The sequence below is a fragment of the Pelmatolapia mariae genome, linkage group LG23 (genome assembly GCF_036321145.2).
Source record: "Pelmatolapia mariae isolate MD_Pm_ZW linkage group LG23, Pm_UMD_F_2, whole genome shotgun sequence".
Lineage (NCBI taxonomy): Eukaryota > Metazoa > Chordata > Actinopteri > Cichliformes > Cichlidae > Pelmatolapia > Pelmatolapia mariae.
Window position 1 is genome coordinate 39,959,441 of NC_086246.1, and position 24,025 is coordinate 39,983,465.

Consider the following 24,025-nt stretch of genomic DNA (forward strand, 5'->3'; position numbering starts at 1 on the left):
AACAGCTGGTAACTGTTACAGAGCAGCTACAAAATGAAAAACACTCCTACGTGAGGGGAATAACTGATTTTTTTATGTTAGTGTGTTACAATGTGATGTTCTGCTGGTAAACCGTAGGTCCTAGTACACAAATATACTCCTAAAAAAAATGGCTAAAGATACATAAAAAAAAAGCTTTCCAGGTGCCTGGAGCATCTGATCGAGAATGTGGAGGATGTGTCGGAGCTGTTCCAATCCAACGAGGCTCGTCTCTGCAGCCCACTGCTGACCAAGATCCAACACCACAGCTCAGAGGGCTCCTGTTCATGCCTCATTGTGTTTTTCTGGCATAGGTTTAGCCCACTCAATATTCAGTCCATAATGTTGTAGTTAAACAGTGTATGACTGAAGTATTTTATTTTGAATTTAATTTTTATTCTACACAGTACATGGCAAAAGTTTGGAGCCACCCCTTGTTTCTTTATATTTTGCTATGAAATTTTGAAACAGGTACAGCGATTGTTTCGAACATACATGGAAAAACAGCATATAAGGCAAAAACTGAGTTTGTATGTTTAGCACCTTTATCCTTTAGCATAGTCTGAACTCTGAGCAGCTCTCTGTCATCTCTGTGAGGATCTTCAGGAATAGTTCTTCAGGCTTCTTGGATGTTTCTGCCTTTGGATTATCCCCACACTGCTTCAGTAATACTGTGCTGAGGAGGCCAATCAGTGACTGATAGTATTCCAAGGTATGCTTTCACTGCGCTGGCAGTGTTTGGGATCATTGTCGTGCTGAAAAATGAAGCTGCTGCCAATCAGATGCTGTCCAGATGTTACTGCATGGTGGATCAAACTCTGATGGTGCTTTTCTGTGTTCATAAATCATCAGTTTTAACAAAAGTCTCCAACACCAATGACAGAAATGCACCCCAAACCATGACATCCAGGTCATTGTTGTCTAAGGAGCTTGGAAAGAAAAGCGTCTGGACTTGTTTAAGTTTCCTTGAAGACGTTTCATCACTCATCCGAGAAGCTTCTTTAGTTCTAAGAGCAATTGGTGGTGAGTCCCAGATTTTAAGCCCTATAGGAGTGTCACCACAATCAATTACTATTAGAACTGAAGAAGCTTCTCGGATGAGAGGTGAAACGTCTTCAAGGAAACTTAAAGAAGTCCAGACACTTTTCTTTCCAAGCTTCTTAGACTACAATGACCTGGATGACTGAGAACCTTCACAGACATGACGGAGCACCATCTCGCTGGTGTACCTGTGTACATATTGACAAAATAACGAACTAAACTTTCAAATTTGGATTCTTCCCTCGATCAGACCTGTTTACATTGATTTTCAGTCCAGTTCTTGTGTAGTTTTCATACGTCAGCCATACCCTTGTTTCCCTTCATTAAGCACGGCTTCCTGACAGTCGCCCTTCCACTGAGACTAATAAGGCAGAGATCAGCTGGAGATCCAGATCATCTCTCGGGTTCTGTGTCAGGTTTTTGCTGGAGTATTTCATGTTTTTTTAAGGACATGACTTTCAGATACTGTTCATCTGCAGCAGATGAGACTTCTTCTTCTGTCCACTTTGCTCAGATTTTTAAGGAGACACTGCACATCGTGCTAAAATATGCCAGGATTTTTTGGCTAATAGCTCTTTGGGAATCATCTTGTTGGTGCAAAGAATGTTCTATGTCTAATTGTCATCATCTTTGATATTTTTCGTAGATTCGGGTGAATAAATGGGAACAAATTATGTGCCTAAAGATCTAACTTAACATTTATTCTCTGCTGACACTTCGCTGGTTCATTCCCTGAGTTAGGAACCTTTTTATGCTTGAATCATTCACATTCCTCTGAAAATGCTCAGGTACAAGGACTGGACCAAAAGTGAGTGAATAAGCAGCTTTCTGAAAGCCTTGAGAACTTAAAGATTACAAGAAAGTCTGGTTCCTTGGAAGGAAAATATAAAGAAATGAAGGGTGGCTCAGGACTTTTGCACAGTCCTGTATAATGCCATGTTCACAGTTAACTAATACGAGGACACTTAACACAGTTGGGTAAAGACCTAACAATATGGAGAAACTCTTTGGAGAGAGTCTGTGCAATCTATTATTGGAATGAGGGATGTTCAAGCATGTTCAAGTTATTTAGGAAAGATGCTGTCGTATTTCTGTTTGATGGCCAGAGCACGAGCAGCTGGACATGTCATCACCGGGAGACGAGGGGGTCCCAGATCCAAGCCCGACAGCTCGTTCATCAACTGTTTGTTTACTCCCACATCAAAACCTGTCAGCAACAACAGCACATTATAAAATGCAGAAAAAAGACACCATTAGAGGATTACTATGTCAGTGCAAAGCTATCACTCACCAAGTTTTATGGCAAAACTCAGAAGCTCCTGAATCTTGAACTGCTCGTGGAAATCAGATTAAAGATGTACAGATGTGAGCAAAGTGGTACAAATGATCAAGGACACACAGCAGCGGTAGAGAGATCAGCAATACCTGTATCGTCCTGGCTTGGACGAGGTCGCCGGTCTCGAACGCTGATATGAGCTTGTTGACGTGACATCCTACGTAATTATATGTGCTGCGTGCAGAGAAATAAAACTACTGAGCATAGAGAAGGAATAAAGACAGAGCATCGTGCAAATGAAAAGTCACACACACACACACCTGCCAACTGCTCCATGGACTCCCATTACCAAAGCTCCTAGAAGTTGCTATTTTTAAAACGAATGACATTTTTTAGGATAGTTCCACGGCTAAGGTTAAAGTGACAACAGGCTACAAAAAGAGAAAAGACTGACTTCGTCCACGCCATAGAGGACTGACCAGTGAGGCGGACTGTAACTGATACACTGGCCCAAGTCCATCAGGTCACTCCCAGAGAACTTGACGCCTCTAAAGGAAGGGATGACCTTCTCAATACCTTCTATTAGTTCTCTCACTTTCACTGAAGAAATAAAACAAACAGGAAAAAAAAAAACACATTATAAAAGACATATGAAATTTAAATGGTTAGAAATGTCCAAATCTCAGACTGCCTCACCGTTAACACCAGTGACTGATGGGACATGATAATAATAGAAGGGCAGAGTTGGAGCAGCTGAAGCCACTTCCTGGAGAAAGGTCCTCAAAACATCTGAAGCGGGGTGACAAGAAAAGAGATGCAGAGGTTTTTGTTTAGCCTCACATGTTGTCATGTATGTTATTAATGCTGCAATATGCATGTCTAAAAACATCACACACCTGCACTGCTGGGCTTGAAGAAGGACGGAGCAATGACTGCTATACCATCGGCCTCAATCTGTGCTGCATGGTGAGCCTGGAAGAAGGACAACGAAAGATAGGAAATGAATGGATTATCAATTATCTAAAAAAAAGAAAAAAGAAAAAAAAAAGAAAAGAAACCCCATTAGATATTAATAATAAAGGCAAATTATTAACTATGGCATTTGGATATTCTGAATAGTTTTATAATCACCACAATAAACGCCATTGCCTGATAACATCTCTGACTGGTCACGTGATGTGTGACATCATGTGCTCTGGAGACTTTACACCAGGCCTCACAGTCTGCTCTCTCCTCTCCCCCTGACTGGCTGTTTTTTTTCTCTTTGACACACTCGCTCAGACTTACTGTGCACTCAGGCCTTGCATGCACGCTGATGTGCTGACAGACACACACACACACACACAAACACACGTTTGATTTGTTGACTTCTTTATCAGACTCTTTTAAGCAGGGTTGTGACACAATGAACGGACCTCTAACCCGCATCAAACAACATGCTGTTCTTTAACTGACACGTGACTGTCACACAGGACGTCATGTGCCAGATTATTCGCTGACTGGGACCAGACATTTCCTGGACTCGACCCCCTGCAACACAGTGACTGCCTCACATTTCAATAGCTTTACCATTTAAACTGAACACATTTAATATAAAGTAATATAGAAACAGTGTTTTATTTTTACTGCAGGCACATGTGGTGCCTGAACACACTCCTAATATTAAATCTGACTTATCTAATGGGCGTGTTGTGTACACCTCAGGTTAAGTCTGTCCTGGTTAAGGCGAGGCTAAGCCTGTGATACTGCCTGACTAGGCCAGCGTGGCGGAAACTCCACTTTAACCCTGTGTTACTAAATTTAAACATATTTTCACACAGGAGCTCGACAGAAAATGGAATCATGACATAACTCACCAGTTCTTGGGTGTCTTTAAGACTCAGGCAGCCAACGTGAACAATCACCTGATCCATCCTGTGGAGAGGAGAACATTTCCTCAATATCTATTTTTTTAACTGTATACTTAACACTTTAAAGCCCATGATGACTTTAGGGAATAGCTACAATGTGCATGTGCTTGTTTGTTTGTGTAATTTTGGGGTTTTTTTTGAGTAAAAATTGAGTAAAAATCTAATTGCCTGCAATGACTCACTTGCCCTTTGCTTTTCGACACCACTCCTCAGCCAGGAGCTTCCTCTCTTCCACACTGAGAGACATGCTCTCACCCGTGGTGCCATTCACTGCAAGCAAAGAAACGTCTGTCCAAGTTCCACATCACTGAAACTTAAATCTCAAGATTCTCAGTCTTAAAAACCAAACAAGATCAAAAAGCATGTGAATAAATAGACATAAAAGGATGGCGTAGCCTATAATAGTCTAGCACAGCCCACTTGCCACCACTTCAGCAAAGGATAGAAAAACTGTAAGAAATGAAGGAAACCGCCACTGCGGACCAGTCATCGTGGAACTTACGCCACAGACTGCTGACTGTGCGATAATTCACAGCACAAAATTATTTCAAGTCTAGAAAGCAGTGGTGCAGACAATGATGGGGAAATTAAATAGAGCTGGAAGAGCATAAAAACACAATGAGGTACAAAGATCAGCACAAACATCCTCTGCTGACTAAGCACTCACAGAAAGTAGTGTGGAAATGAGACGTTAACACAGGAGAAGCTCAGGCTGAGCTATAGTGATTCAAAGGGCTTTTGGTGAAGTGGAAAATGAAGCGGTAAGCATTTCAGAGTCACGCCTGGCTCACGGGGAGAGCTGTGCAGAGGAAAGGGCAGGATCTTGACATTGTCTAAACTTTTCTCCATGTATGTGCCACCAAAAGAGCCGCAGATAATAGCTGGCACTCGAAACGTGGGAATCTACTTCAGCTTGAGCAGAAATTTCAAGGATGAGTGTCTGAACTGAAGAAGAATGCTTAAACTGCAAATAACAAGCGTAAAGACCAATGTGCCCTTTTTCCAGGAATATTATTACACGAGGAAGCAATGGTCTTCATTAACAGCTAACAGCAGCATTAAAAATGCACCCTGTGGAGGTTGGTTTCCTGGAGGAACAACGGTGCAATAACTGCCTCACGGTACCTGGTTTTTAGGGTTTTGTGGACTGGACACAGCAGGAAAACTGCAGAATAATCCCACCAATCAGATTACACAAAGAGATATTCAAAGGTTGAGACTGAGTGGGGTTTCTTTGCATGTTTCATTCTTTTCTCTGGGCCATTTTGCCTCCAGCCACACGTCACTGCATGTTCAACAAAAACATTGCATTCATAATCCAGAGTTGATTTTTGCGGTAACTCTTTCTTTTCTCTGATTATCTGTGGACATTTCACACCAAATGTATGCATTAGCTGGGATTAATTTTGAATACGCCGTCCCAGCAGCTGCAGGAGACCAGTGTGTTGCATCCTTGCATGGATATGATAGATGTGATATACAATATTTCATAAAGGCAATAATTCGGGTAAAAAATGATGCAAAGTTTCTAAAGAGCTGGATATTATACTCAGAAGGAATCATCAGTTAAATACTTACATAGGATTTTTATAAGAAGTCAATAGTATTTTATTGAGTTGTGCAATTCAGCTAACTTGCTATGGTTTTATCCAACTCTGATTACATATAAAACCATACTTTAGATTATTTTTACACCAGAGAAGAGGGTTAATGTGATTAACAAAGGAGCAACATATCTACCACAGTAAAACAACAGTATGTCTACAAATCAGCGGATGAATCATGCAATATTAGAGTTGATTCAGGTGGGAATACAGAAAAAACACAAATATAAAAAGAAAGAATCCACCGATTAACTTACCAAACACGTTATTTACACCTTGCTTCTCTTTCAAGTAGTCAATATAAGGTCCAATCACTGATAGGTTGATTTCACTGTTTTGGGAGAATGTGAAAAATATAGGCCTACACATGTGGCAAAAAACAATACCTGACAACAGGTGTGTAAGATGCCCGTCCCTGCGCCTCCCCAGTTTCCATACATCTCACAAACTTTTACTGAACAGACACAGGAGGAAAGGAGCTTCAGATCTCCTTACCCTTGACTGGTGATCGGAGTGAATGTGGCTGCAACAAGTCCTGTGAGCTTTTTGTCGGCGGCAGGAGCCATGATAGACATCATGTTCTGGCACAGAGAGGCACACTGGAGTGAAACAAAAGAAACACCGCAAAACAAACAGGCGAGCCACAGCCTTTGACATCAGCATCACAAACTTTATAATACACCACAGAGCGCTGGGGCACGGTGTGTAAACAGAAGATGGGCTGTAAACTGATATACTATGAAAAGGAAATTATGGAGCATCAAAAGCAGCTCCAAAGACGATTTCCAGCTTACCTGCACGGTCTTTCCTTCTGAGAGCCGCTGGCATAGATTTCAGTTTTAAGGGAAGTGGATCACTGGTTATAACTTGTTTTCTTGGACAGGGATTTGCTGAAATGCTCGTCATGTGAACATCAAACAACTAAACGTCAAGTGACATCGCAAAGATCCATGGGAAATGTAGTTAGTTGGGGGGAAATTGGATAACAAGTAAATATGAACTTTATCCGCTTTTATATTAATATATTTCAAATTAAATAACTTCCTCACCTTCACGCACACACATATCGGACTGTTTTTTTTAATGTATTGATAGGACTGAATTTACTCAGCATTTATGGTGCATTCAATTTCCATCAGGATATTTCTTAATTGTAGCGCTACCACCGCGTGCAGAAAAGTAGTAAAAAGTTAGAATAGATTTTGCATGTGGCCATACAGTCACGGGACAGTCACATAAGCGAAATATGTAGTTTTACAGGCGGGGAGCAATAACGCTGTGCCATACAAGCAAAAGTTACTAATAGTAAACAAAGAAAACATAATGAAAGCAGGAATTCACATAAAATGACAGATATTTGGCTGAATTTGTTTCGTCTGCGGTACTGATAATTATTAGAATATTATTGTGTTATTTGCCTTAGATTAAACGCCGTGATTGCAAATTTAATCGCTGTGATTGTACTTTTTCTGAGCTTTCATGAACGACACAGGAGTGCAAACTTTATTTGTTGTTCCTCATTTTTGACTGTCAGGTAGCTATTCCGCCTCGTTGTGTAACCGTCATGCTACCGGAGGTGTAATGTGTGTAACTCCCATACAGACATCACCAGTATGCCTTTGTGTTTTCTGACAGGCTGGTTACTGACTCGGAGTTACATTATAAAATCCCTACCGAGGACTCTTTAACTGTATCTCTGAGCCTGACAGAAAGTGCTGCAGGACAAAGAAAACCTACGACCACCCCGCCTGCTCTTCCAGGAAGCGGATGTTGTTGACGTTTTCGTCGTAACAGCATCCGGTTTTTTGACGGCAGCTAGCTTGGGGAAACACAGCCGTACGGCGAAATTATCAACTTAATCGCAAAAAAACACGGAGAAGATACCCCGGAAAGGCCCGCCGTTCAGCGATGGAGAGGTGTTTTTTCGACCCATCTCGTATTCCCGGGTCGCCCGTTGTCACCTGCCCGGCTAGTTAGCGCCGCTCAGCTAATTAGAGACCGACAAGTGCTCGGCTTCTTCTGAGTAGCAGACGATAGAGAGCTGTCAAGAGGAGGAAATCATTAACTCTCCTGTAGTAAGCTTTTCATCTAACAGGCCGGGCGATAGCCGGAGGTGTTGCCTTAACTCTTGGTTTAATTTGCTCCAGGCTGTTTGAGGACAGGAGTTATAAACACAGATAAGGCAAGAACTGTTAACTCGGAACAGTCTGGTTTGGCTCACATTGAGTCATAAAGACCACCGGGAACCGTTATAACGTAAAAAAGAGAAGCTTTCCCAACATTTTCAACTGGTGTGTGAGGCGAAAACATCTGGAAAACAGCGGTTTGGTTTCCAGCTGGATTGGTTTGGCACGGCGGGGTTTCGTCTTAATGGGGTTTTAAATGTAACGTCAGGGTTTTGCATGACAACGTGTCACACATCCTGTGTAGAATCAGCCCAGGTGAGAACCTGGGAACGTAAACAGGTGTGACACGTACAGGGACCTGTTCCCAAGAGGTGGCGCACATTTCCACTACAACCAGCCGCTGGCACATACTGTCAGCTAGGCTTAAATATCTGGTTACTTGAACTCATTCCTGCTGAGATTTTTACCTGTAGTTTCAGCTGTGGACGCACATTTTACCTAGCCACTCCTTGGGGTCTACACCGATAGAGTGGAAGTAGCCAAAACTGACTCTTCCTGCTGTTTTTGAGCATTGCTCATTAGACATTACCTCACAGGGAAAGCCAAAAAAAAAAAAAAAAAAAAGAATGATTGGGATGGCATAAGTTAATTTGTCAAGGTGGTCTCAAAGATTAGATGGTGTACTTTAGGTTTGTATGCATTTAGCTGTAATCTTCCCAGCACACCACAATGCCGCCAGTACTGTTCTTATTGATGCTGTTGGGAGCATTATGCAGCCCCGGACAGGCCATGTCCCGGGAGGAGAAGCAGAGATTGAAGTAAGTTGAAGAAAAAACATTCATGCTTTTTCTCATCTGAGCAGATGTTATACCTGCTGACTTCTGTCTGTTCTGCTTTTGTTTAAGGAACCAAGTGGTTGAGATGTTTGATCATGCATATCAGAACTATATGGTGAGTAAACAGAAGAGCTAAGTGAAGTTCATTATTTATTTGTTCAAATCTGCGAACACACCGTCCGGTCGACAGCATCAGCACTTTGTCTAAAGTGTTTTTGTGTGTTTCCCAGGACCATGCATACCCAGCTGATGAGCTGATGCCTCTAACGTGCAGAGGACGAGTCCGTGGGCTTGAGCCCAGTCGTGGAGACATAGATGATGCACTTGGCAAGTGAGTAGCAGGCTGCCTTTGTTATGACCACAGCAGTCCGAGGCGCTTTACTTACCTTACTGCTTTGGAGCTCGTCAGGAAGTTTTGTCTGTTTGTGTCACTCTTGATAAACTGCTACGATTTCCCCCTGAAAGGTTTTCGCTGACCCTCATTGATACTCTGGACACTTTGGTGGTGAGTAGGCTTTGTTTGCTTCTGATGTTTATTTATTTAATGAAAAATAATAAATGAATAAGAATCACATGTTGTGTAGAACAGATGATTCCATATGCTGTTTTGCTTAACAATTAAATCTGAGCACTGTGTCTAGAGTCCTTAATACTAAATATAAATTCCCTGTTAGGTATTTCTGGGATTATTTTTCTTTCCAGTGGATTTCATTTGATATTTAAACTATGTGTAATTGAGCCCAGTTTCACAGTCATCCGTTTCTGGCTTGCAGCTTTTAAATAAGACGACAGAGTTTGAAGACGCAGTGAGGCGAGTCCTGTCAGATGTGCGGCTGGACAACGACATCGTCGTGTCCGTCTTTGAGACCAACATTCGAGTCCTCGGGTGAGATTGGATTAAATTGTCTTCAGATCGTTAAAGTCAACAAATACAACTCCGTGCACTGTCCCACATTTTAAAATGATAGGATTGTGTTGTACTAAATTCGCTGTATGTGGATGTTGTGCGTGCGTCTGATCAGAGGTCTGCTGGGAGGACACTCCATGGCTGTGATGTTGAAAGAAGGAGGTCAGCACATGCAGTGGTACCAGGATGAGCTCCTACACATGGCCAAAGACCTGGGGCTCCGACTGCTGCCGGCATTCAACACCAGCAGTGGCCTGCCTTATCCCAGGGTGAGACAGAAACACTTGGGCAGAATTACAGACTGTATGTAAGCTGATGTAGGCTTGTGGGAGGTTATTTTGTTATATACTAAGATACAGCTTTCTTTCTCCTATACCTACTTTATCCTTGACCCACGCAGGTCGTAGAAGTGCAGGTATGCAGGGTCTCCCTAATTGAGGCAGTGTCCTGCTTCCTGCCTCTGGGCAGTTACATTTTTGTTTAACTTACATGCTGCATATATCCTGTTGAACTGTGGTTGACCTGGGTAGGTTGGCTGGTTTTCTGCCTGGCAACAGATTTGGGGGGGGGGGGCTTATATAAGCAGGGTATGGATCCTCCGATGGATTCCTCAGGACAACGCCATGAGTGCCTTGAACTGACTGAATTCCTTCTTGCAAGAATAAAGCAAAAGCCAACTCTAGCAGTGTTACTTTTTTTTATTATATGCACTAAATGTCCACAGGAGGCTTCTAAATGTCGTTTTTTTTTTTAAAAAGGGGTGTTATTGATGTTCTGCAGCAGCTTTCTTGTTGTTCAGTAAGAAGAGTGCAGGTCATATGTGACGCAGTCATAGAGGCGATCCACGTCTGTGCGATGAAAAAAGTAGAAGACTTGCAGAATCTTTAGTAAAGATGTTTTGTTTTATGTGTATTACAAAATAAATGTTTGAGTTTATTCACATACAGCAAACAGTTACCTGCATTTGCTCGGGGCATTCTGTCACTTCACGGCTTCATGTTTCCATTTTCTGCTTCGCTGCTCCGCTCGCAGCTGTCACCGCTTCCCGATGCAGACGTTCTCTCGGCTGACTTGTTTTCATGCAAATCCTCTCGCAAGATCAAACGCGTCTCTCAAAGCAGAGTTATAATGTTTTTCTTTTCCTTTCCGATTGACAGGTGAACCTGAAACATGGCGTCAGGGGGCCCGAGACGAGGACGGGCACAGAAACGGACACCTGCACAGCATGCGCAGGAACCATCATCCTGGAGTTTGCCGCTTTAAGCCGTTTCACTGGGGACCCTGTGTTTGAGGTAACACGTGGCCATCGTATGATCACATGGTGCAGCGGGGATATTAGCACTCAGCAAAGCATTATGAGCAACACATTTCAGCAGTAATTTAAAATCGGCTCATCTTTTTCCATCCATCCGTTTTCTTCTGCTGATCCAATTCAGATTGAGCTGTTAGTCTTTTTAACATTTGCAGTCACTTACACACCACATGTCTCTGTTTTAGTTGTATCGCCTTGAGGCACTTCACGGCTGTCTAAGAGCTCTTATTGTGTCCTAAGCAGCCACACCCAACATGCAGTTTAAGTTTCATTTGAGATCAGTTTGCAGATCCTTGGCTTTATGAAACCACCCTGTTATGTAATGATATGTAAATATTATAATGCCACGTAGTGTCTCATGTTTACAGGTGAGATGTCGTTTTGTTTTTTCTTGTTTAACATGTACTTTTTTAACAGCGCTCGTATCTTAAATTAATGATGATACACCGTAACCACCTGTGTCCCCCCCCCACCCGCCTGGGGCTGCACATATTTAGGGTAACTGAGTAAACTCAGCTCAGTCACCTCTTTTTGAAAACAACAACATCTTCCCAGTTCCCTTTTTGCTGTTACACAAGTACATGCAGACTTGAAAATTGCTGCTTGTCATCATTTCTGTTCATTTCGGCGCTGATGTTAATGAGGAAGCACCTGATGGTGTTTCTGTTTCATTAGTTTGCAGATTTTTGACCTCACATAAAGTCAAATAATTTTAAGGCCAACTCTCGTTTCCTTTAACTATTGCAGTAAGCACAACGTCATGTTGTCATTCAGCTAAATATGCCTTTATTTATCCTCTGCACTTGTCATTTTCCTTTTTTTTAAAAAGCCGCTCGTGGAAATATAATAAAACGAGTCACATCAGGAAATATTTGCTCTGTGTTTTGTTTTTTTTAAATCAGCGTTTTATTCTGATTACAGGTATTTTTCTTTGGCTTTCTCTGTGCTCCACACTGTTTCAGTTCCTGGCAGCAGTAAACTGCTGAATAAGCACAGAGTCGGTTTCTGTAATCCTTCAAAGAGTGCAGAGCTGCTGCAGATGGATTTTTCCTGGTTAATCAATAAAGCACCCTTCCCCTCTCACAGGCCCATGCCCGGAGAGCTCTGGACTTTCTTTGGGAGAAGAGGCAGAGAAACAGCAATCTGGTGGGAACCACCATCAACATCCACTCTGGAGAGTGGGTCCGACGAGGTGAGAGAGCAGGTACAGGGAGAACTTGTGACTGAGGAAGAGAGAGAGAAAGACTGGGGCAGTGTTTGTTATTGAAGGAAGGAAATAGGAAAAGTGATTTGAAGTACGGTAGGATCTTGTGGGTGAACTAGAACTCTTGTGTGTCCTCTGACTCCTCTCGTCTTATAAAGTGATGATTTTGTGTGTTCCAGACAGCGGAGTCGGAGCGGGAATTGATTCGTATTATGAATACCTGCTAAAGGCCTACGTCCTCTTGGGAGACGACCTGTTTCTGGAACGGTTCAATATTGTAAGCACACACACACACACACACACACTCTTTGCTGGAGTAATCTGATGCTTCACTGTGTGAATAATAGCATTTGTCACAGTGGCATCTCCCTCATGAAGCAGCGTTACAGATTTAAGATTGCTTGCTTGAGCCGAGTCCTTGATCACAAAGGTCGCTGTTCGCGTGACGCTCGTAGAACATTTTGTTACCCAAGAAGAATAGTTTGAACTTTTTTATACATGACAGATTTCTGTATTTATCTTTTCTCTTCTCACTGACGGGACTGGAAACATGCACACACCTGCCAAGTCACACCAAACCGGGTCACAGTTTACAGTTAATAAGTAATAAAACAAAATGTAGTCTGTTCTGTTTATCTTAATGGTTGTATCTTCTTTGCGTGTCCCATTTAGCACTACGCATCTATCATGAAGTACATTAGCCAGCCTCCTCTGCTGCTGGACGTCCACATCCACAAACCTCTGCTTCCTGCTCGCACCTGGATGGACTCTCTGCTGGCCTTCTTCCCAGGGCTGCAGGTCAGATTAGATCACGTGAACTCGAACCATTTGCTGGTCGTTTAGCATTTCAGTAACACGACTAACATTTCCTATGTCCCAGGTGCTGAAGGGAGATATCCGCCCTGCCATCGAGACTCATGAGATGTTGTACCAAGTTACCAAAAAACACAACTTCCTGCCAGAGGTAGTCTGTCACTGTTGGCTTCATCTGCTCAGTGAAATTTAACCATTTGGTCAGATAACCTCATGTGACTTGTGCTGCCAACTAAAACAGTTTGAAACGAACAAGCTTGCATTTATTGCTACACCGCTGCATTTTCCCTTCATCTGTCTGTTCTATTTACGCTGCTTAGCACGAGTGTGCTGACCCCTTTGTCCTTCTCCGGTTGTCCTCAGGCCTTCACTACTGATTTCAGGGTACACTGGGCCCAACATCCCCTGAGGCCTGAATTTGCAGAGAGCACCTATTTCCTTTACAAGGTAATTTATCAAGTAGTGTGACATAATGCAGGCATTCTCATTTCACAGTGCGGGTTTAATATCATGCAGTAGTTTATGCTAAGCCTGCTTTTTCTACTATGTTTCTGACACATCTCAAGGTGCATGAGAATTTATCTAGTTTGTCAGAAATGCTGGAATAATTAAGCACCCTTCAACATACAGATCACTGATATGTGTTTATAGATATGTAGTCTCATTAAAAATCACTGATGTGCTGTCCTTGTGTTGTGATCACACTCCTGCCCTCTCGTTCTTCCAGGCCACAGGAGACCCTTACTACCTGGAGGCAGGTCGCACCATTATGGACAACCTCAATCGCTTTGCTCGTGTTCCCTGTGGCTTTGCAGCAATGAAGGATGTACGGACCGGCAGCCATGAGGATCGGTGGGAACGATAGACTCCTTATTTGAATGAAACCAGGCACTGTGTTTAGATATGCTTACACCACATTAGATTTGCATGCAGGAGATAATGCATGGACAAAACAAAATGTTATCACATTCGATGGTGTGCCATCATTTAATCTTTGGATGGGGATTGTGGTGAAAGCATTTTATAAATTACACTGGGAGAACAGAGAAATCTGGGGAGGGTGTCCCCGATTGCCGAATCAAACATGTGGATCCATTTCGCTGTGCAGTAAGGAAACTTCTTTGCATTTCCCAGAAATTAAAGAATTTATTTGGTCTTTTTTTCAGAATGGACTCGTTCTTCCTCGCTGAGATGTTTAAGTATCTGTTCCTGCTGTTTGCTGAACCGGACGACATACCGTTTGACGTGGAGGACTACGTCTTCACGACTGAGGCACACCTGCTGCCCCTGTCTCTCTCCATGGCCCCTCACTCCTCGCCTGCTCCCTCAAATCGAACGGTGATGAAAACGATTCCGCTGTAACAAAACTTTTAGAAAGTGATGAAAGCATGGACACCTTTTGATTTAAACGTCTGATTCCTGATGTTTCAGTCAGAGGAGGAGCTAGACGACTCAAACTTTGACTGGACTTGTCCCAATACGCACCTCCTGTTTCCTGACCCTGCCTTCCCTCGCATCCTGAGAGAACCGATCCGTAGTGCCGTTGATAAGAGCTGCCCGCGCCCCGCCCCTTACAGGTATGCACGCTAAACAGGTTAAACCTGGCTGCCAGTAATGATCTGTTTTCTATAGTCGCTCACCTCTTCTGTCTTTCATTTTCTCTGCTTCTTCCCATGCCTCCTGTCAGGGAACCTGGTATGGGCCGTCCTCCCCTCAGGGCTCAGGACTTCATGGCAAACAACCCTGAACATCTGGAGCTGCTGAGGAGGATGGGAGTCAGTCTCATCCACCTAAAGGATGGCAGGGTGCAGCTGGTCCAGCATGCTACACAGGTCAACACCACACAGCCCAGATGTGAACAAACACAGTATCCTTAGCTGACATAAGTGGGTTTACTGCTGCTTCTCAGCTGTTTCGCTCTGAGCATTAGAATCAGAATAACCAGGTTTAAGAAGCTCATTACGAACCGCTCTGACCACACAGTCAGTCTCTGGAAGCAATGGGGGAAATATATCTTTTAAAATCTGAAAATATTTCTTTGTAATTTATAAGTAATAAATGCAGAAGAGCATGTGCACATACAAGATATCAGACATTGTTGGGCCAGAAGACTTTCACAGGTCCTTTCACCCTTTAAATGCTCTCTCCCGCTCTGTCGCCCGTAGGCGGTGAGCGCAGTGGCAGCAGAGGACGGCGTGCGGTTCATGCAGGAGATGATGGAGCTGTCCAGTCAGCAGCAGAAAGAGCAGCTGCCTCCAAGAGCCATTCAAATCGTCTCACATCCATTCTTTGGCAGGGTGGTGCTGACCGCCGGCCCGGCACAGTTTGGCACGGATCTGTCCAGAAGTTCCACAGGGGTGAGTGGGCTCGCCAAGCTTCGGGGTTACAAGTGGTCACTAAAGGGTCCTTCTGTTGTTTTTTTGTAAGTGAGGCTCTCACGTTTCCTCTTCAGGATCACAGATGGAGAGACGAGTGCTTGCTCGCAGAGCTCTGAGATACGTGCTGTTAGTGTCGGTCTTTGTTCTTTCTGTAACTTCGCCTCTTTTCCGCCTCGTCTGTGCAGGTGCGGGGCTTTGTCACTGTGGCCGAGCCCTACAGCGGCTGCAGTGAGATCGCTAACGCCGAGTACATCCAGGGTCACATCGCTCTGCTCCAGAGGGGTCAGTGCATGTTTGCAGAGAAGGCCCGGCACATCCAGAAGGCTGGCGCCATTGGAGGCATAGTGATTGGTGAGCGCGAGCAGCAGATGACACGAGACTGAAGATGACTGCTCAGTGACTAGATTAGCGCTCGACAACCTAATTATCTCAAAGACAGCCAGCCCAGTAATTTCTGCTCACAGCATCGTGATTAAACAGCAAAGCAACACTTTTCTGATCAGATTCCCAAACAATAAGTTATTTTTATGTTTCATATAGAAAAACGAGCAGCTGTTTTAAAAAACAAAAAAATCTATATCATTGCAGACGATAACGAGGGCAGCAGCAGCGACACAGCTCCACTCTTTCAGATGGCGGGGGATGGCCGCAGCACCGATGACATCACCTTGCCTCTCCTCTTTCTGTTCCACAAGGAAGGCAACATCCTGCTGGAGGCGCTGAAGGAGTACAGAGAGGTGGAGGTGCTGCTGAGCGACAAAGCCAGAGACAGAGGTGTGACACTCTCCCTAATGGTTCCTCTTTGTTCCTCTCCACTCGCTTCGTGAGACTCATCACGTCAGTGTGCTTTTATGCCTCCGCTGACTGAGCCTTAACGTGGCTTCATAAAATAAAGATGGGGTGCAGGGATTCGGGCGTCATTTGAAGTCTCAGAGCTTGTGGCTTATTCCAAAACCACCCACTTGTTGTGGTTATAATGGGAAATGGGGGAGGTTTGCATCCTTATCGCTCTTTCCCTCCTTTTCTCTGTTCTGTGTAACGGTGCCTTTCTCTCTTCTCTGTCTTGCTTTCTTCTCTTTCTTGCAAACTCTGTCCTTTTTGATGAGCAGCGGCCATATTCAAAGGTAAACCTCTTCCTGGAAGCCTGATCGAGGGCAGTAAGTATGCGCTTTTTTTCCCTCTCTTCTTTAATCTCTGTTTTTCCTCTTTGTAGTAATGCTTGTGGGTCTTCATCCTGTGCAGTCTGGCTCGTTGCCTCAGGTTTCTGTTTCTGACTTTCACAGAGAAGCTTGGTGCAATCACAGAAATGTGTCATTTGCTATTTCCTCCCTCGAAGAGTTTAAGTCATAGCAGCTTTTTCTGTCTTTGGTCATCATAGGTTTCACAGGAAGACAGGACAGTGACAGGGTTTGACCACACTTATCTGCTTTTACTTTGATATAAACAGCTGTAAAAACAAATCTTTTTAACGAATCCTGAACAGTTTAAAGAGAGGCCGTTATTATGAGAATGACTTCCAGTTGCACATCTGCACCGTAGGAGCCTTTGGGTCTGAGCATCTGCTGTGCACTCTGCAGACCCTGGATCTCAGATCCTTTGATTAATGGCGAGTCTGTGCAACCACAGAGCCACTGTGACACCATAATGACCAGATCGCCTGCACCCATCTGCACCTGAATCATGCAAGCCTCTGGGTTAGCGGCAGTCCTAAACGGGCGCACTCGTTCCTTAACTCGCTCACAATCTGCAGCTGAAAAAGCGGCTGCATTTTTAGAAGCAATAACGGACTGAAAACACTTTATCGCTGACCAGATCTGTGTCAAATTCACACTGCATCCGTCTGCCAGGTTCATTTTCGCAGCCGACTCTCAGTTTAGTTCTGGAGCTATGTGAGGAAGGTTTTATCTTGTGGGAAACATGACTCACATTCAGCATCATGCTGTTATAGTTGTCAGCCTCTTGATGAAAACGGTTCTATTTTTGACTGAGAATGGTTACCAGGAGGCATCTATAGATTACAGAGGAGGGAGGGGAGGAGTGTTTGTGTGTAAAGCTGTTTTGTCTCACGCCCCTGCTTCCTTTTCAGGTGCAGATGTGAAAGAAACGGAGGAGGACTGCTTGACTGAGGCAACGACTCCCACCTCACACGAACCTATAGGCCAGTCTCAGATGAGCACGGTGGAGCTAGACGAGAGTGCTCCGGAGGAAGTCAGTCCAGTGGATGAAGATACTAGTCCTGCAGAGGAAGTTAGTGCACCAAAAGAGGAAGTCAATACTGCAGAAGCGGAGGCGGCTGTGGCTCAGCCTCAAGAGGACAGAGACTTGGAGAAGGAGGAGAAGCCCGAGGAAGACACGGACTCAAGCAGCCAGTCAGTTGACGAACTGCTGGCTGATTGGCGAGAAGACTTGGAGGCCTTCAAGCAGATGGAAAAGGATGAGCTCTGACAGACGTTAGGTGCATTCTGCCCTGTGACTGGTCTGATCCCGCCACGGGGAGCGACCGCGAGGAAGTGCATCTTCACGTGTCACCGGCCTCAGTCTTATGAATCGAAAGGAAGCTGGGGATGATGTCTTCTCTTGCCCTCTGCAAATGGTATCGCGTGCCAAGGCGACCCATGTACTGTCTCTGGGCCATAAGGGAGTTGTTTTTAGGTTCTTACACTTTCTGTTTTATTTGTCTGAGCAGATTCTATCTGATGGATTATGACCATGACATGGACCACACTGTTTCTAACTTTGTCTCACTTTCCACTTCACATTACTTCACTGTTGTTCTCTCTATGCATTTCTGACCACTTTAACTCAGTCCAGTGCTGGTCAACTGCTTTCTCACAAATTAACCCACTGACCAATCAGTTTTATTTAAACGTGTTCATAGGTTTACTTGTTTGGTGGTCTCGGGCCTTATCGTATGTACACGTTGATCACAGTTGAGGAGGATTGGTGATGGATAAGCTGCGGGATCTCAGCACCGAGCTTGATATTGCTGAAGGCTTTACTAAGTCACGTGTCGGTGTAAATATGTATGTTGACTGAAATTACCACAGGGCTGTTTGCTCAGGTTCTGGTTCACACCACAACAGCCTCTGGACCATGTAGGGTGAAGCAGACACACCCTCAGCAGCACGACGGGATGGATAACGGCGCCACAGGGGGGCGCTGTGTGATCTGCAGAAATAAACCAATAAGTTGACAGGGTGAGAATAAATAAAAACGAATGAGAGGAACTTGCTGTCTGAACACAGAGTGCTTGATTTAATAATAATAATAATAAAAAAAGTCAAACAGAAGGAGGTTTAACAATGTCGCTTTCCTGTTTTACTGCACCGACTGTTCTCATGTGATTAGAATATTCCATTATTTTTATCTTGTTTGAGAGGAAATGATGAACACATGCTGGCTTTTGTGGAACAAAGAGGCAGGAGATGTGAAAATCACTTCTGTTCCGACAGAGGTTTCTGTGCAGTGGGCGGACACCCCCATCAAATCACTCCAGTCAACGTGACAGACGTGTAATTGGGAAATTGTCAGTATGCGCCATGGTATTACTGTCAGAGTGATTCAAACCCTGCTGCAAGAAGTGCTCATCATATTTAGCAGAAATATGTATTTAAATCTGTTTTTGTCACTTGAGTAGAAGTACAAGGATCTGCTGAACCGATCTCATGTTTACACTCGCTGGCGGTTATTTTAATACTGTGCCAAGAAATGAAAACACAGTAAAAGTACACGACAGAGGTAGGTGAGTACTCGGTACATTTCCAGCACTTTTGTTTATGTGCACATTTACGTGCGTGTCTCGTGAATGCGAGCAGCTCTCCTGCTGCTCAGCGCCTTCGGAGCGTTTTTACGCAGCGGTGATGTGCAGCTCGGGCCCGGCGCTGATTGGTGGCTCGGTGGGGCACTCCTCAGCAAGATGGCTGCATTGCTGCGCGCAATAGTGGCATCCTGGTGAAATGACGCAAGCCACAGTTTACGTTCAGTCCTCGCGGCTCCGAGCCTGAGCTCTCCAGTCTCCATAGCGCAGATCCCGCCCGACACAGCCGGAAGACCGCCCGACTCTCCTCCTCCACCGGACCGAGTGGAACCGGTTCATTTGAGTAAGTAGCAGCGGGGATTGCCTGTTGATGTGTCCCAGAGGTGCGGTTTGTCCTGCTGTCCGTGGACTCTTTTGTTGTTGTTTCCCGAGTGTCCGTGATTACCGGGCGCTCTCCTTCCTGCACACTGTCGATGGTTTCTCGCTGGCGGGGCTGGCCGTGGGGCTAACGACGCTTTGTTTCTCTGTTTCTCTCGCTCGTTTTTAACTATCACTGTTGTTACTGGTGGTAAAATCCACGAGGAGCCCACACGGAGCTGTGTTTGTGTCTCGCGTTTGGACTGTGTGAATGCGCTCGCTCGCTCGCCGTGGACAGCGTTGGCTCGGCGCATTTCAAATTTTCCACACATCCTGGCGGCCGTGCCAGGCTGTCCCGCTGCTGGGAGCCCGTGTGTGTGGGGGGGAAACACTCCTCACAGGGAAGAGCAGCTTTGGTCGAAGCTACAGGCCGTTAACCTTTGTGGAAATGAAACTGTGAGCACACGCACACAGCACTGACTCCCCCTGTGGGGAACAAAGCTCCCAGTGTCTCCCCGTAGCACAGCTGGACACAGCTGTTAAGCGGCTCGAGCTCCAGGACAGAGCAGAGCCCTGTGGCCGGCCAGGGGCTCACACCTCTGCTGCTGCTGCTAAACCTGTGGTACAACTTCTGAGCTGCCTTCTGTCCACAACAGCCTTTTGGCCTGCGGGGGAACGACCTGCTGATCGTCTTTGTTCCTCATGACTGCCTCAGAGGAAGACAGAAGCTGCTGGATTGTATGAACAAAGTCACAGCAGCCAGGATTACATCTGATACACAGACCATTTGCAGCTCATTAGCTCAAAGTTACCCGAGTCTGTTTCAGATGGATCCTTCCTTGCTTCCTCAGACACTATGAAGCACACCGGATCGCCAAAGGCACTTCAGAAGTTTCCAAACCGCCTTTCTGGCTGCTGCCTTTAAATGTGCCATATGGTCATTAGCTACTGTAGACTACAGCGTGCCATCAGCAGCAGATCTTTACATCCGTTTGGTGGCTGTGCAGCTCTGGTGTAGCCAGACAGTTAAAGGGGACAGCATCCATCACCTGCAGCTCCCATCAGGGCCAGACCAGCAATCCTGTGGGTGGATGTTGTGGTGCCCCTCCTGACTTTAGCCTTGTTTTATCTCCATCTATCTGCCTCCATCTGCCTCTCTCCTCCACACTCCCTCCCTCACTTGTTTATCTGTTACTGTGTGTGTGTGCTTGTTTCTCACATATGCCTTTCTGGTTCCGGTGGCTAGCATTAGAGGCTGAAATATAAACGTCTCACTCCTCCACACTCCTTCTCTTCCTCTCTATTCTGAGTCCTCCTGCTTCTTCCTTGTCCACCTGTGGCCTCCTCACCTTCAACTGATTAGCAGCGATCCAGGTGAACACACAGGCACTCATAGGGTCATCCCGCAACACCTGTCGTGTCATCTTGTGGGGAAGTGGAGGGTTTCCATGGTTACCGCAGGATGTCTTCTCTGTCTGTGGGTGTGGGAGGGAGTTCCCGTGACTGTCTCTTCCATCCAGTTTGTGTTCGCTTTGCGCTCATTGTGTTCTGTGGGAGGTGCGGCTGAGTGCTGTCAGCTGTGATAAGGTAGTCTGTATTGCAGTGTGGAAAGCACAAGGTCAGCACAACTCAATCCTCCAGGTTCACTGTACCTGTCAGTTTGACTGAGGGCGTCGCAGGCTGATTAGGTTTTCTACCTGGCCGAATAAACAAAGTGCAAGAAGCAAATGTTGCAACACTAAGCCCAAAAAATCTGCCCTTGTGTCATTAGCCGCTGCTGTGCTCCTTCTGCTCCGTGCATTCCTGTTTATTTTGCATTCGGTGTGCAGATCGGTGGACGAGGGCTGTTTCTGCCACCGGTCTGTCTTCTGGCTGCTCGCTCTCTTTGTGTGAGCAGGGATTGGCTGAGTGGCCTGCACACGTGCTTTCTGTCACACGACGAAGGGTCCTGTCTCTGTGTCCCTGCCTGCGTTTACAGTTCAGTTCGTGTTCAGAGTCCAGCTGGGATGGAGACATGGGGACAAACTGCAGTATTGATTTTGCTTTCCATTTCTTTTTCTTTTTATTCGCCTGTTTTCCAATCTCTACTCTAGTTAAAGGGTCGCTGACGGGGTCTCAGCTGTGGAGCTGTTAATGCACAAGTAGGTGGTGGTGAAAAATTCTATAAAAGTTATATAAAAGGTCAGTGTTTTGGAGGAGGGGGGTTCTTGTTGGCGGTATACCAGTTCCATCTTCCCATACTATGACACCCTTGTGTGGCTGTTAATGCTCAGTTAGAGCACTCAGCTCTGTTATTAAGGATGTATGAACTGAGCCATGGTTGTTGGAGCCCAGCTTCCAGTACCACCAGCAGACATCAGGGCCAAGATTTCAGCGTCTGTCTTCCAGGCTTCACAAGATGGTAGCTGATGGTTATCTGATGGATTCGACTGTTTACCTGCGAGTTTACCTGTGCTCCATAGCATTTGGACTACAAGCCGAACCCAGAAAGCTTTGTGTACTAAAAATATGGTCTCTCACCTACAAATTCTGCATATTGATGTTTGGAGTCTGTGCATAAAGATGAGAGTGCAGGTTGGTTTTACCTTTCAGCAAAACCCTAGTTCCTGTTTAGTCTCAGCATCTTGTGCACAAACATATCTGGAACTTGCTTGGTTGTTCAAATATAACAAATTCATCACAAGCAGAACTACATGTGGCAAAACACTTATCCTTCATATGCATGTCGTCGGCATCGCCATATTGTAAATCATAATAATGTCTTTCTGGGTGTCTTTAGGGTAAACTGCTGGAAGATTTTGTAGTGTGTGTGTGTAGGATAATGGACCGACCAAAAGCACTGGTTTGCATCTGAAAGAATAACATTGCAGATGCGATACCAGCCATGTTGAGTTTTTAAACACGGGCTCGTTTGCAGCCACCTGAAGAGGCAAAACATTCAGTGTGTTTTATTCCCACACAAACAGTCGTCTGAAGGGTCTTGGCCAGTCGTCCTGCCAGTTATGCAAAAATTCGTATGCGTAATTTCTTATGACTATTAATGCGGGCACGGTTTTAATTGTGTGCCTCGTGGGTTGATTTGTTGGCAGTTCAGATGGATCTGGGTAAGAAAACATAAACACGTCTGACCTTGTGTGCCTCCTGTGTTGGAGGAGGCCCACACCATCAGCTGCACAGCTGTCTGTCAGCAAATGTGATCAACAAGAAAATCGGTGATATAAAAACAGAGATGGTAAAAACATAAACCACCTTTAGAGCTCTACCATTAATTAGCAGCAGTACTTTGGAGAACTTGCACCCAGCATGGAAAATAATATTCAGCTATAGAGGAGAAGAGCAAAAATTCACAAGTACAGCTTTTAAGGTTTACTTCATTACTTCCAAACCCCTCACGCTCCCTGGATGCTGGTAATTATATCGCCGTCATGTCGCCCAAGAATTTTTCCCCATTACTTTTCCATCTTTCTCCTGTTTCCGCTGTTTTGCCTTGAAATCTTGTCAGTCAGCCACCTTAGGCTCTGACCTGCTTTTGCCTCAGTCCCACAGAAATGACTACCTGCCTTTTGCTCTTTCAGGGAACTGAGTGCTACTAACGCCAGCCATTAGCAGACCTCAGAGGAGACATTTTATCCTCTAGTCTAGCCTGCATTAGTTGAAATCATTCGTTTCTCTATGGCTTGATTTTTTTTACCTGTACCGAGATACGGCTTAATGCAGCTCACGTTTCAATTAGAGTGCTTAACTGGTCTTTCTTCGCTCTCTCTCTGAGTGACAGCACTGAAAGGAAATGGTGAGAGCCGTGCAAACTTCTGTGGGCCTGTAGTAACAACACTGGCCTCTTACCAAAAATATGTAACAGCTTGTCTACAGCTTACTCCAGCTTCTTCACCAGCACATGCCTCAGTTCTGCACAATATGCCTCTCATTGTCAGTCACAAGGCCGGGCTTCAGTTTCACTCAGCAGAACAGGGTCCCCTCTGTTTCCACGTCCACTCCTCCACCCATGGCTGCTTGTCATCCTCATTACTACAGTGAGAGGAAGAGGAAAGAGCCACTCAACGGCAGACAGTGAAAAAGAGAGAAGAGAGGCACACAAAGCAGCAGCAGAACACTCATGATGGACCTTTACTGTCCACCGGCCTGTGTGAGTGTGTGCGTGCGTGTGTGTGTTGGCATGACTTCCCAGGCTTGTCAGGCTGATGGAGTGCCTAAAGTGGGACAGGAGGAGAGGTGCAGCATTTGCTGCCTGGCTAGAGTAAATATTATGGCGCACTGGCCCACGAGTTGCCGGCACTGTGCTCTGTCACACAGAGACGCAAAGACACGCTCAACACACCGCAGCTCGCGATTCACCGTACGAGTCATTTGCAGTGACTCCAGGTGGAGCGTTTTGATTTTTGAGCCGAGTGTTTATTAGGTCAGCTGGTGCAGTGTGTTTGCGTTCTCACTATGAGTTATGCAACATGACTAGTACATATGAGATGAT

At 45.1% G+C, this 24,025-nt stretch overlaps 3 protein-coding genes across 11 annotated transcripts in view; 2 read left to right on the forward strand and 1 right to left on the reverse strand.

Moving 5' to 3' along the window:
- Positions 1–1,052: 1,052 nt before the first annotated feature.
- Positions 1,053–6,770, reverse strand: npl (N-acetylneuraminate pyruvate lyase (dihydrodipicolinate synthase)). 5 transcript variants are annotated; one of them, XM_063466343.1, is made up of 12 exons: positions 6,644–6,770; positions 6,345–6,430; positions 6,107–6,180; positions 4,428–4,515; positions 4,192–4,249; positions 3,232–3,307; positions 3,032–3,124; positions 2,790–2,935; positions 2,656–2,702; positions 2,485–2,569; positions 2,351–2,390; positions 1,053–2,266 (listed from the first exon to the last, which is right to left on the reverse strand). In XM_063466343.1, the coding sequence occupies exons 2-12, from the start codon at positions 6,425–6,427 to the stop codon at positions 2,124–2,126; spliced, it is 933 nt and encodes a 310-aa protein (XP_063322413.1). In that variant the 5' UTR covers positions 6,428–6,430; positions 6,644–6,770; the 3' UTR covers positions 1,053–2,123. The 5 variants fall into 5 exon arrangements, with proteins under 5 accessions (XP_063322413.1, XP_063322412.1, XP_063322415.1 ...); XM_063466342.1 differs by having other exon boundaries at positions 6,345–6,448; XM_063466345.1 differs by lacking the exon at positions 6,107–6,180.
- An 859-nt stretch (positions 6,771–7,629) lies between these two features.
- Positions 7,630–18,709, forward strand: edem3 (ER degradation enhancer, mannosidase alpha-like 3). 3 transcript variants are annotated; one of them, XM_063466858.1, is made up of 21 exons: positions 7,630–8,793; positions 8,881–8,926; positions 9,042–9,142; positions 9,277–9,316; positions 9,585–9,697; positions 9,834–9,987; positions 10,876–11,010; positions 12,117–12,222; positions 12,414–12,511; positions 12,907–13,032; positions 13,115–13,198; positions 13,411–13,494; positions 13,775–13,899; positions 14,214–14,385; positions 14,479–14,624; positions 14,735–14,879; positions 15,213–15,404; positions 15,611–15,776; positions 16,014–16,199; positions 16,535–16,582; positions 17,512–18,709. In XM_063466858.1, the coding sequence occupies exons 1-21, from the start codon at positions 8,705–8,707 to the stop codon at positions 17,868–17,870; spliced, it is 2,715 nt and encodes a 904-aa protein (XP_063322928.1). In that variant the 5' UTR covers positions 7,630–8,704; the 3' UTR covers positions 17,871–18,709. The 3 variants fall into 3 exon arrangements, with proteins under 3 accessions (XP_063322928.1, XP_063322929.1, XP_063322930.1); XM_063466859.1 differs by having other exon boundaries at positions 16,535–16,549; XM_063466860.1 differs by lacking the exon at positions 16,535–16,582.
- Positions 18,710–18,974: 265 nt separating this feature from the next.
- Positions 18,975–24,025, forward strand: part of zgc:92140 (uncharacterized protein LOC447854 homolog) — a 28,743-nt gene continuing 23,692 nt past the window's right edge. Inside the window, exon 1 of one of the 3 annotated variants that reach the window (XM_063467413.1) lies at positions 18,975–19,167. The gene's annotated coding sequence lies outside the window, so the exon portion shown is untranslated. Of the gene's footprint in view, positions 19,168–19,305; positions 19,526–24,025 lie in introns of those variants that run through there. The other 2 variants (XM_063467412.1, XM_063467411.1) reach the window with 2 other exon arrangements.